Here is a 13603-nt window from a genome sequence, read left to right as displayed (position 1 = left end):
ACTTTTGTGTGAATGATTTTTGGTTGGATATACATGTAGGAATTTAATTCCTGGGTCACACACATGTTGCTGTAGTAGATCATACCAACTCCTTTTCTGATAGTTGTAGCGATTAATGCTTCACGTACCAATATATGAATTCGAGTTTTTCCATATCCTTCCCAGTGCTTGGCATTTTCTGTCTTTAACATTCCAGTCATTCTGGTGAGTATACAGTAGTTTGTTCTCATGGGTTTCATTTTGTATTTCCTTAAAATAAATAGTAGAGTTACCATATGTTCTTTTCTTTTTTGCCATTTCAAAGTCCTCTTTTGTGAAGTGATGAGTTTCTTAAGTATTCTTGATAGAATTCCTTTGTCAGATATGTGTGGCAAATAAGTTCTCCCACTCACTGCATTGCCTTTTGATTCTCTTAATTTTGTGTTTTAATGAAGAAAAAAACGTTAATGTTAATGCAGTTCGATATACCACTTGTATCTCCGACAATTTGTGCAACATCATAATGAGAGGCCATGAAGTGCGTAGCAATCCCTTAACCATGAATGTGTTACATTAGTAACTAGGTTCTTCTCATCTTTTTCAAGAGTACTAACCTCTCCTTTCATACAGCACTCATTTAACAAGACTTTACCAGGAAAGGAGAAGACATAAATGATTTCTCCAAGTTGCCCACTCTGGGTGATCTTGAGGTACTATTAACAGAATGAGACAAGTCAGTAATAAATGCCTGGTTAGGGATAAAGACAGTTTTTGATTTGGGATACAATGAGTTTGAGGTATTTATGAGACATTGAAATAGAAATTTCCAGTAGGCCTCAGATTTTCAGGAAGAGCGTGATTGTTGAAAGGGTGGAATTGGTTGAAATTACTGAGAGGGAGACTATAGATACAAGAACATGAATGGGAACAGAACCTTAATATATATGTCCAGGTAGTAGTTGGAGGAGGATATCACAAATCTATATCTCTAGTTGCCTGTTAGACGTTTTTACCTAGAAATCTCTTTGTCACCTCACACCCAAGACAGTTAGAACAGAACTCATCATACTCCCTCTATTCCTGAGCCCGTTCCTCCCCTTTATTGGAGTTCATATTTCTGACGGGTTGACCCTTGGGTCTTACAGTCACTCAGACACCAAGCTTCAGAGTCAATGGTGACCCCTCATACTTCTTCACCCCTTTGGCTAGTCATTAAGGCCTATTACTTCTTTCATTCCTTAATCTTACTTTCATTGACATCTCCTTAAACTATTTTAATGGTCTCACTAAACTTTGCCCTTTGTACCCACTTTTTGTTTGCAAAGCATTTTTTTTTTTTAGTTTTTGATTATTGAGCCACGCACTATGCCAAGTGTATTATATAAATATACCCTTTAATTTCATATAATCCCATGAGGAAACTGGGGGCTTAAGGTGTTTAAGTGACTTGCTGATGGTCATACAGAACCAGGGTTCCAACCTACATACATGGGAATCTGAAGTCATCTGTTAACTTGTATCATTGTCTTCCTCCACACAACTACCACATTAATAGTCCTAAAACTTTTTTCATATTTTGCCTCTTCTACATCATTCTTTGACCATGAGATAAAGTCATAAAAGCTCTTTAACTGATCTGCACAGCCGTCTGTGTTATGACTTCCACCCATTTCTTCAAACTTTCATTAATCATGTGTTCTGGTAAAGCTGATGCGATCACATACTCTTCCCCACCCGTGTAATATACAATGTGTTAGAATAGTGTCTTAGCTCACACTGTATCCCTAAAATGGTTACTCGCCATCCCTTGCAATTTTAAATAATTATATGGCATCTCTCTGATGTAAACTGTAGTTACTTAAACCATTAATGCTGGAATTGTGTGTGTGTGTGTGTGTGTGCCTGTCATTCAAATTTTACTTTTTCCTTAAAAAACAAAAAGGTTTTTCATGGCAAGTCCCTTTATAAAATAATTGGTGTATATTTTTTTACTACCTTAGAATCTTAGAGTGTAAGATCCTCATGAATCATTTAGTCCAATATTTCAGTTTACAAGTGAAAAAATGAAGACCTGAAATGGTGCTGTGCTCAAAGTTTATCACTTTTTAGCACATGAGCTTAAGGTTCCTAAATTTAGGCCTAATGTTTTTTCCATTAAACACACTACTTTTTATTTTTTATTCTTAATATATTTTAAAGAAAAATATAGTTTCAAAATTCAAAAGTTTCTGCGAGTCTCATTCTTCCTAAAGTTGACAACAGTCTCAACATTGAACGTTGATACTCAGAAGCAACCGCTCTTAACTGCACAAGCTCTTTCCTATTTCTGGCTCTAAATGAATATAAGTGCTTGTCCTTGATTCTTCAACTAGATACATGGTCTGTGGAATTTTGCCTTACAATATACATGCATTCCTTAAGTCCCTATCTTTTCCATACTTTTATGTCATAATTTTTGTTACTACTAGTATTTCCTGTTTATACGTAATTATTTTTCAGAGCTAGAATTTGCAATTGCCCCTTTTTAATCTGTTTAGTTTGGTTCATGTCTTTCGCTAATTCTTTCCCTAAATTACTTTGGATAGTCAAGCACATTAATTACATTCTCATTAATGGCCATGTGGGGTGTTTTGGGTACATATGTTGAGAGTTTAGCTAAGCTACTCCATAGCATTGTTGCTTTACCATCCATTGTATTTGGCCAAACTGCCTTCAGTGACTTTAAGCTGACATTAGCCCCCTCATGCAACTGTGTGCCCCAACATGGCAGTTGTTGTGACTTTGTTAAATTAATATTCATTAAATAGAGCCTCTGAGCATTGCAGTGCAACAACAGACCACATGAGGGATTGAAAGATAGATTATTATTCATAGGTCCTGAAGGAAGTACTGGAATTATAGATTATTACTCACAGGACCTCAAGGAAGTACCCAGTACACCACCAGTGGCCAAACTGGAAGTCAAGGCAGAGTGCAGATAGACAGAGTCAGGACCAGGTCCACTGCCTTTATTAGGATCAGTGGGTGGACTGCTTTGAAGTTTGCAGATTAAGCCCAGATTGGTCAATTCAAACCAAAGGAGCAAGACTTTGGTAAGCACCAAGGGGGTCTTGTCTAAGGGGTGCACAAGAAAAGGCTGAGGGGGCAGAGGAGAATGTTTCTCACAAGGATAGGGCAGTTGACTTGTGAGTCTGTGGGCTGTTATCTAGGAAGTGGGCTCAAGGGAGTGGTAGTATCAGTTCAAGGCCCCCCACAGGCATCTTGGCAACAGGGAACAGATGCTAAGACAAAAATATTATGGAGTAATTTTGTTAAACTCTCCGTAGCAGTGCACAGTCACAAGCAAATATAAGCTAACAGCCGTTGTGATCAATAGTCTCTTCTGTTTCCCCACTGTCTTCCCCTTTTGGCGTACTAATACTCCGCTCTTTCGGTTTGAATTAAGCATTCCACCTACAGACCCTATTAAAGGCAGTGCCCCAGGTCCTGACTTTCTATCTGCACTCTGCCTTTACCTCCCATGTGGCCCCTGGAGGCATGCCAGGTATTTCTTCCAGGCCCCGTCAGTACTTCTAGTTCATCAACTCATGAGGTCTGTTGTTGAACCATGGCTCACCATCTGGCATCCCGTGCACCACTTAGTATTAATCTGATAAAAACATAACATAATTATTTATGTAAACTTTTTTTTAAATTTTAAAACAGCTTTGGATTTATAGAAAATTGTGAAAATAGTATAGGAAACTTCTGAAACACATACCGTTTCCCTATTATTATCTATTAGTATGGTAAATTTGTCACAATTAATAAATCAATATTGATACACTTATTCTTTTTTTAATGTTTTATTATTTGTTTTAAGAGAGAGACAGAGTACAAGCAGGGGAGGGGCAGAGAGACAGAGAGACACAGAACCCAAAGCAGGTTCCAGGCTTCACACTGTCAGCACAAAGCCTGACTCAGGGCTCAAACTCACGAACCTTGAGATCATGACCTGAGCCAAAGTTTGACGCTTAGCTGACTGAGCCACCTAGGTGTCCCATTGATACATTTATTCTTAAGTCCACACTTTATTCAGATTTTGTTTAGCTTTCACTTCATATCCTTTTTCTTTTCCAGGACCCCATCCAGGCTACCACATTACATTTAATTTTCATGTCTCCTTAGATTCTTCCTGGCTATAACAATTTGGCAGATATTTATTTTTTATGATGATCTTGACAATTTAGAGGAGTGCTGGTCAGATATTTTGTAGAATGCCTCTCAATTGGGATGTGTCTGATATTTTTCTCATGATTAGATTGGGGTTATGGATTTTGAGGAGAAAGTCCAAACAGGTAAGTGTCATTTTCATCACAGCATAGCAAGGGTACATACTATCAACATGACTAATCACTGTTGACATTCACGTCGATCACATGGTTGAGCTAGTGTTTGTCAGTTTTCTCCATGGTAAATTTACTTTTTCCCCCTTTCTGTACTGTACTCTTTAGAAGGGATCCACTATTTTCAGTCCACACTTAAAGAGTAGGGAGTTTAAAACAAACAAGGAGTGGTAAGTTATAGTTCACTTCCTTGAGGGTGGAGTCTCTACATAAGTTATTTAGACTTCCTCTAGATAGGAGATTCATCTACTTGCCTCCATTTACATATATTCAGTCATTTTCAGTCACTATCAGTATAGACTCATGGACATTTACTTTACCCTTTGGGTTATAATCTAATATTACTTTGTTACTCAAATTGTTTCAACTTCAGCCATTGAGAGCTCTTTCAGTTGGCTCCTGCAACCCCCTTTGACACAGACACACAATGTCCATCATTGAGGGGTTTTTGGGTTTTTTTACATTTAACATTTTTTTTAACATTGTCTTATTTTTACACACTACAAGATACACCAGGAACTTCTTGTATATTTCCTATCCCAGTCATAAAATCAGTCATTTCTCCAAGGAGGCTGGGTTCTTTTCATTGGCAAATGTTATTAGAAACCAAGGACTGCTTGCTGCTACTGGGTCTCGTTGCTTCTAGGTTTTCTTAGCTGACAGAGCAAGGAAGTACTATATGTGTGTATATACAAATCTGTGTGTACAGGTTATGCTCTATATGGAGCCATCTGTGCTTATATTAAACTAACCATGAGTTAATGCTGTTATCTCCAGTGTGATACCTCTGATTTATTATGACATGGATCTTTCTAACCTCCATTATTTGCTTATTTGAACCCTCCATACCAACAGTAAGAATGTTCCCACCATTCACCATCTATTTACTTAATCTCTTTTTTAATGTTTATTTATTTATTTTTGAGAGAGAGATCAAGAGAGTGCAAGAGGGGGAGGAGCAGAGCAAGAAGGGGAGAGAGAATTCTAAGCAGGCTGTGCACTGTCAGCAGAGCCAGATGTGGGGCTCCATCTCACAAACCATGAGATCATGACCTGAGCCAGAATCAAGAGTTAGATGCTGAACTGACTGAGCCACCCCGGTGCCCCTATTTACTTAACACCTCAATTCTAGTATCCATTCATAGTGGTTTCAGAATCAACCCATATCACCCTGTGGGGAACTTTATCAAGTAGAATATATGCTCATGTTTTTCTGAGTCTTACAGACAATAGTTATTTCCATTCAGAACCATTTTCCCCAACTCCCTTTGGTGAGGTTGTTTCATACACTTATAATACAGTTAGACGTTTCTGTTACATTCTGTATTCCATCCTGATATTCCTGACCTACCAACTGACTTTTTATAATCTACATACATTAAGGTTCACTCTTTGTGCTGTAGAAGCCTGTGGGCTTTGAGAAACACATATGGTCACTTTCCACCATTACAGTATCATACACAAGAGTTTAACCACCCTAAGAAAACCCTCTGCTTCACCTATTCAAGCCTCCTCCTTCTTTCAAACACATGGCAACCAGTGGTTGATTTTGTATGTCCATATTTTGCTGTTTCCAAAATGTCATCTAATTGGAATCATACAACATGGAGTTTTTCCAGACAGACTTTTTCACCTGCCAATATATATTTATGTTGCATTCATGTTTTTTCATGCCTTTATAGAGAACTCCTTTTTTATTATTGAATAGTATTACATTATATAGATATATTTTAGTTTGTTTTCCATTCATTTATGGAAGGACATCTTGGTTGTTTCCAGTTTGGGGCAATTATAAATAAATCTGCTATAAATATTTGTGTGCAGGATTTTGCATGGACATATGTTTTAAAACTAGTTGGGTAAATAGTAGTGCAATTGCTAAATTGTATGGTAAGATTATGTTGAACTTTATAAGGAATTTCCAGTCTTCCAATGTGGCTCTACAATTTTGTATTCCTACCAACAATGAATGATGTTTTCCAAGGCTACACATCCTTATCATCAGTTTGTACTCTCAGATTTTAATTTTCTAGATGTTCTTTTTTTAATTCAAGTTAGTTAACATACAGTGTAGTCCTGGCTTCAGGAGTAGAACCCAGTGATTCGTCTCTTACATATGACACCCAGTATTCATCTCAAAAAGTGTCCTCCTTAATGCCCATCACACTTTTAGCCCATCCTCCCACCACCCTTCCCTCCAGCACCCTCAGTTTGTTCTCCATATTTAAGAGTTTCTTATGGTTTGCCTCCGTATCTGTTTTTGCCTTATTTTTCCTTCTGTTCTACTATGTTAATCTGTTGTGTTCCCCAAATTCCACATATGAGTGAAATCATATGATATCTGTCTTATATCTGTCTTTCCCTGACTGACTTATTTTGCTTAGCATAATATACTCTAGTTCCATCCATGTTGTTGCAAATGGCAAGATTTCATTGTTTTTGATTGCTGAGTAGCATTCCATTGTGTGTGTGTGTGTGTGTGTGTGTGTGTGTGTGTGTTTGTGTGTGTGTGTGTACAGACAATGGAAAACACCACATCTTCTTATCCATTTATCAGTGAATGGACATTTGGGCTCTTTCCATAATTTTTTTTGTATACTTTGGATAAATATCTAGTAGTGCAATTGCTGGATCATAGGGTAGCTCTATTTTTAATTTTTTGAGGAATCTTCATACTGTTTTCCAGAGTGGCTGCACCACTTTGCTTTCTCACCAACAGTGAAGAAAATTTTAGCCATTCTGACAGGTGTGAGGTGGTATCTCATTGTGGCTTTGACTTGTATTTCCCTGATGATGAGTGATGTTAAGCATCTTTTCATGTGTCTGTTAGCCATCTGGATGTCTTCTTTGGAAAAGTGTCTATTCATGTCTTCTCCCCATTTCTTCACTGGATTGTTTGGTTTTGGGTGTTGAGTCTGGTAAGTTCTTCATAGATTTTGGGTATTGATTTTTTTTATCCAATATGTCATTTGCAAACATCTCCCATTCTGTCGGTTGCCTTTTAGTTTTGTTGATCGTTTTCTTTGCAGTGCAGAAGCTTTTTATCTTGATAGGGTTCCTATAGTTCATTTTTGCTTTTATTTCCCTTGCCTCCAGAGACATCTCTTATAAGAAGTTTTTACAGCTGAGGTAAAAAAGATTGCTGCCTGTTTTCTCCTGTAGGATTCTGGTGATTTCCAGTCTCCAGGTCTTTCATCCATTTTGAATTCATTTTTGTGCATGGTGTAAGAAAGTGACCCAGTTTCATTCTTCTGCATGTCATTGTATTCTAGATATTCCAATAAGTATGTTATGAGATTTCATTGCTGTTTTAATTTGTATTTGACTACTGATAGATGATGTTGAGCACCCATTTTTATGCTTATTTGCCATCTGTTTACCATCTTTGATGACAACTCTGCTCCTATTTTTGTCCATTTTTAAATTGGGCTCTTTGCTTTCTGTTGACCTTGAAGAGTTATCTGTATATTCTGGATACAAGTCCTTTATCAGATGTGTGATTTGCAAATATTTTCTTCCAGTCAGTGGTTTTCATTTTCATTCTTTTACAGTGTCTTTGGCAGAAGTTTTAATTATTTTTTGATGATAAATGCATTTCATTATTTATTTAGATGTTTAAGTTCTTGCACTAGATTTTTACAAGCTGGTGAACACTGACAAATTATTTCTCCGACAGAACTATAACCACACATTCCCAGACACTATAAATATATGGTTGAACTAACATTAATACACATCACCATTTTATCAATTACCTAATAAGACAAATTATCAAGTATCCAAATATTAAGTTATACAGGTCAAAAGGCATATAAAATATTAGATGTCTGCTCAATTAATTAGCAGAAACCCACTTCTTCTTCTTCTTCTTCTTTTTTTTTTTTTTTTGCAAGAGAGGTTGGGAAGAGAAGGAAGAAAAAAAATCACACTTCAAACAAAAATAAGTTGGTAAACAACTTCAGATAAGAAAACAAAATACAAGTATTTCAGAAATTTTATGATTAAGAATTGTTTTAGCTACAATAACAAAGCACCTCTACCTTTTAAAAAATCTTTACTAAATTAAAGAGCATATTCTACATGTTCTGCGCAAGACAAAGGCAATGTTTTACTAAAAATACTTAATAGCCCCCTCCTGTTCTTTTCTCAGGCCCTCCCTGTAAGTTGCACCTGAAAGTGCAAACATTAAAATTAACTGTAAGGCTTTTTTGTCTGGAGACAGTAAAGACATGTGCTTCTGTACAATGTAGATTTTCAAAATGGAGGTTTTCCATAACAGCACAAAGTAAAATTTGTAGAAAGACATGAAACAATTATTGTAAGACTTGGTAAAAATAAAAAAAAAAAGGTTGAGCAAACCTGATGTATACTGGTACAAATGTGGGAGATGTAAACATAAAGTGAGCAGGCAAATAACCATATAGGCCCTAATTTCTATGTTAGAAATGACTGAAGGAGTAAACCACATAAGGTCCAGAGTGTTCATAGTTCCTGGGATTTTAGTTCTGTATAACACTAAAAATATACAATATTGTGCTGGGTATTTTGGCACCTAATCTTTGTAAATTTCTTATATATTGATAAGATTTTGGCATGGGAATAGATTTAAAGACATAACTCAATACTGCATGATTTCAGGAAAGGTCAACTGGTATAAGTGATAAACACATTTTAAATGCTGAACAGCCAGAATCTTTTGCTAAGTGTCCAAACAGGTTGATGGTAACCCAAGCATAGAGGTTGCAATTCTGTCAAATTTGTGGCCTAATAAAGCTGCTTTCCACTACTCCTATGGAAGCTTCATTATACTTATTCACTAAGCCAACATGTTGGCTAATGTGTACAACAAATTAGGTCCTGTTTCAAGTTTCACTTCCAATGTAATGACATCAGGCACCCCAGTTTTATTGAATGCCACAGTTGTTTCTATGATCAGTGGAGCCTTTGAAGCACAGCTGCATTTTAGGACAATACTTCTCCAAATACAAAAGTTGCTGGCTGTTAAAAGCTCCACACCGCTTTTGTCTCATGGAGTGTACTGCATCTTCGTATTTCATTTCACCTTCAATTAATGCTAGGACAACAAGCACTGGAGTTCTCCCAAGGCCTGCAACACAACGAACAGCCATACAACAACCAGGTTCTTCACAAAACTTGATTTTTACAAAACTTAACCAGTCATCACCAATCTGGCTGGATGGTGGTACACCATCATCAAAAGGCCAATCGAGAATATGGATGCCTTCTTTCTCTATAAGAGTAGTGTCATAAGTTGCTTCACACACTCTTAATATTGTGGTAAATCCATACTTCTTAAGTTCCTCTCTAAATTTGTTTAAGGTCGCATTGGTTGGATTGTGCGAAATGAGAAATCTCAGGTTCTTGCATGTGACTTTCACAGGAGCTGGGCAGTTCACTCGAGCCATGTTACTCTTGTTAAAAAACTCTCAATAAGGTTATGAAAGAATTTTAAAATTGAAAGCAGAAATGATGCAAAGAAACTGAGTCTACTTCAACATACTCCACCTGAAATTCTCAGTGCTCTGAATATGAAGTTGGGAGTGTGGTGGGAAATGAAATGAACCTCCTAACAAGAAGGAGCAATTCTTCAATCCAGTAATACTGAGGCAATAGAAAAAAAGTGCACTGAGGTTTATCCCATCCAGGTCAGAACTCTTGTAAAATGCTCTGTGGATTTCAAGCCAACACTCTGTGTCCAGGTTAATGATGAGTGATTTCATTCATTTAAGATTTCTTATGGGGGCTTCTTGGTGGAGTAGTCATGAATTTCTACAGTTCACTTGTCTACATAGGGGTCGTGCTGTGCCTGGAAGTAATCTCCACTGTCCTTCAGAAACTCCATAAATGTGTGACCAAGAACACCACAGAACTGAGGAATATGTGTACTCACTGAAGATTGTGGCCTAATCATACAGCTGCTCCTGAGGTGGCGGCGACACAAAGCAGGGGGTAGCGGTGGTCATCACGGGGTGGCGGCAGGGGCACCAGACTCTACCATGCAGTGAGTGGCTCCGAGAAGAGCCAGAAGTTATAATTTTAATAAAGTTCAACTTAACATTTTTTCTTTGCCTTTGGTATTGTATCTAAAAACCCATTGACAAACCCAAGGTCGAGCAGATTTGCTCCTATGTGTTTTCTTCTGAAAATTTTAGAGTTTTTAAGTAACTGCGTCATTTTGCACTAACTTTTGTGAAAGGTGCATGGTCTATACATACTATTTTTGAAAAATTTGCTTGTGTGGCTGGCTCATGTTGCAGCACTGAATTCTTCTCAATTTCTTTAAGCAGTGGGAAAGTTTGGAGGTTGAGTTTTTCTCTCTGTAATTTAACCTTTAGCATGAAAGCATTTTCTTGGATGTAACACTCTTTTCCAATGCAAATTTCTTTGTTAAAATTTAGAAGCACTAGACCCTTAAAATCTGTGTCTTGAATTTTGTAGGAAATTTCTGGCTTTCTGTCCCTAAAAAGAGGAGTCTTGCAGAAGATGAGAAGGACCTCTGAAATATCCTGTATCTTGTTTAGAAAGATGTTTCCTTGAGTCAAATAACATATAATTATGAACCAATACTATAATTATTTCAATTGTAATAAAATAATTTATTGATCATAATTATTTTGAAGTCAGTATTAATGACAAAAAAACCTTTTTAGATTTACTTAAGATTTTATTTTTACTTTTTTAAAAAAAGGATTCCCCGTGTCAATTAAGTTACACAAATTTATAACTAGAAAAAAATGTTTCACTGAATATACACAAGGTAGTTGGTGGTTGGAACGTAATTTTCTCCCCATTTTAGGAGAAAACAAAACAGGTGTTGGCAGTCAATTTAGAGTGAATTAGGAAAATTTTAAGATTTCTAACTGCTACCACAGCATTTTCAAATAGGAAATCATGCAGAAAATTGCTATGAAATTAGCAGCATGGAGTAGGATTATGGACAACAGAAGAGAAAGGTAATATCTTTGACCAATCAAGAGGATGTCTCTGAAGGTTCTCAAATGACAATTTTCAGCAACCTCCTCTTAGTAGCCAGAGCATATGCCTTTTGGTGCTGTGGTACCAAAGCAACATTTTGGTAACTGTGGAGCCTATAAATGTTGAGTGGGGAAGACAGTCAGTATAGAATCAGTATCCTTTGAGAATGCACACCTTTGCAAAGGGATATCATTCCAACTCTGTACAATGCTGCTTTAACTATTAGCACAATTTTGAGTGTTAAGCATACCAAGCACTGAATTTTGAAGATACAATAGCTCCATTTATTCAAACCTCACTGGATTGGACCTTGACCTGGGTATAATTTTTTCCCTTTTAGCAAAATTGAAGTTAGATACAAATGCTTTTGTTTTTCTTTTCCCACCACAGAATAGAAAATCTGATGCAGTTAATGTCTGGCATCAGCTATGACTTTAAGAAACATTTTCTTGCCAGGTTTTTGACAGAAGCTTCATTAGTGTCTGCCCACTGAGAGAGAATATTTGTAAAGGAGTACTTACTTAGAAGATTCCATCTTGCGGTAAAGCTGATAGGAAACAACTCAAGTATAAATCATTGCAATGACAAGGAAAACAACTCCAATTAACATTTATACTCATACTTAATTTTTCAGTATGAGAGACAGGAAACCTAAAGATGAAAATGTAACTGCTTACTGGCAAAATAATCAGTTTTTAGGCAATTTTTGAAAGAATCAACAAAATTAGATATTATTAGATGTTGATATGAGTAGGTCACCCTTAATGCATAAATGAAAAAAAGAAGACAAATAGGACATATTTAATAAGACAGACAGAAGAAAAAGGTGGAGGAAACCCATGGAAACAAGTGTGAATGTCATGTGATGATAGTGGAAAAGTTACTGGGCTGAGAGTCAGCAGAACTAAATACTGGTTTCCGTTCTGCAGCTATATAGCTATTTGATTTTAGGCAAAGTGATCAGTTCTACTGGATTCAATTTCTCCTTTTGCTCCATGGGGGTCACAACATCTGAGATTTCTTCCGCTTTCGGCTTCTATGAATTCATAAGAAGGAATAACATAGGTGAAAACATTTTTATAAATACACAACTCTGTTCAAGGGCCAGGTGTTATTCTGACTGAGGAAATTTCTTACCTAGAGAGGAGACGAGGGGCAGATTTCACAGCTGTTACTGACAAGCGTGGAGAGTCTGTGTGTGGCTGTAGCATGTGCACACCTTGCTCCAGGCTGAGCCCAACAGCGTAAGGAGCTTCACACTCGAGCGCTGCTACAGCGATGGTGCCAGCAACGGCTGGATGCCCAGAAGCCTTCTCAGCATTGCACACAGGGTGAGGACAGACATGTTGCAAACCTTGATTCTTGTAACCCCTTCTTGAAAGCAGACCATCTCCTTAGCAGAATTTTACTTTCTTTAGCCTCTGAAAGGACCAAAGAGCTTCCAGGTGTCCTCATAGATTGGCTCTTTTCAACCAGCTTTTGTAGCCTTTGCATCAGCAGCCCATAGAGTAGGACCTCATTCTATAAGGAAAAACAATGAACATGACACAATCAGTTGTCATTTCCCAGTGTTCACATACATTCCCTTCATTATCTGAGAATGCTGAGCTCATGATGCAGTTTAGGAAGGTTGGAAACGTGACAAAATAAATACTTTTGAGGCAATTTTCTGTTTCACTTCATTTCCCTAAGCTCTTCTTTTTTCCCCTATGACTTTTTAAAAGATAGTTTTTAAGGACTTCTAGGGGAAGACGGTGGAGTGGGAGGATCCTAAACTTACCTTGCCACATGGATACAACTACATAAAACCCACATTCGTGTAAATAACCCAGAAAAGGATGTAAAGTATGACACTATATACCTAAAACATTGCAGGGGAAAGAGAGGAGTAAAAGTTTAGGGGCTTTTAGAATAAATTCAAACTTAAATCACCATCAACTTAATATAGGCTGCTATATGCACAAGATATTACATATAAACCTAATTGTAATCATAAATCAAAAAACTGGTGATATGCAAAAAAAAAAAAATTTTTAAGTAATCCAAGTATATCACTAAAGAAAACCAGAAAACCATGAGAGAACAGAGCAAGAGAAGAAAGGAACAGAGAAGAACTATAAGAACAACAATAAAACAAGTAACAAAATGCCGTAAGTGCATACTTATAATTACCTTGAATGTAAATGGACTAAATGCTCCAATTAAAATGTGCAGGGTAACAGAATGAATAAGACCTTTCTATA

At 36.9% G+C, this 13603-nt stretch overlaps 1 protein-coding gene and 1 non-coding gene across 2 annotated transcripts; both read right to left on the bottom strand.

Annotated features, from left to right (window-relative positions):
• Positions 1 to 491: 491 nt before the first annotated feature.
• LOC115519610 lies at positions 492 to 612 on the bottom strand. The gene has a single exon (XR_003970605.1). It is a non-coding gene; the product is annotated as a U6atac minor spliceosomal RNA (small nuclear RNA).
• Positions 613 to 9252: 8640 nt separating this feature from the next.
• Positions 9253 to 9872, bottom strand: LOC115518594 (protein tyrosine phosphatase type IVA 1-like). Its single transcript, XM_032593731.1, has one exon. It carries the CDS (start codon positions 9788 to 9790, stop codon positions 9269 to 9271), a length of 522 nt encoding a protein of 173 aa, XP_032449622.1. The 5' UTR covers positions 9791 to 9872; the 3' UTR covers positions 9253 to 9268.
• Between the last annotated feature and the right edge of the window lie 3731 nt (positions 9873 to 13603).

The sequence above is a fragment of the Lynx canadensis genome, chromosome B4 (genome assembly GCF_007474595.2).
Source record: "Lynx canadensis isolate LIC74 chromosome B4, mLynCan4.pri.v2, whole genome shotgun sequence".
NCBI lineage: Eukaryota > Metazoa > Chordata > Mammalia > Carnivora > Felidae > Lynx > Lynx canadensis.
The sequence above is the reverse complement of the archived record's forward strand: the minus strand, read 5'-3'. Positions and strand labels throughout refer to the sequence as shown.

Excerpts from the sequence above, each read along its gene's own strand:
- LOC115518594 (XM_032593731.1), bottom strand. The coding sequence starts at position 9,790 with ATGGCTCGAGTGAACTGCCCAGCTCCTGTGAAAGTCACATGCAAGAAC.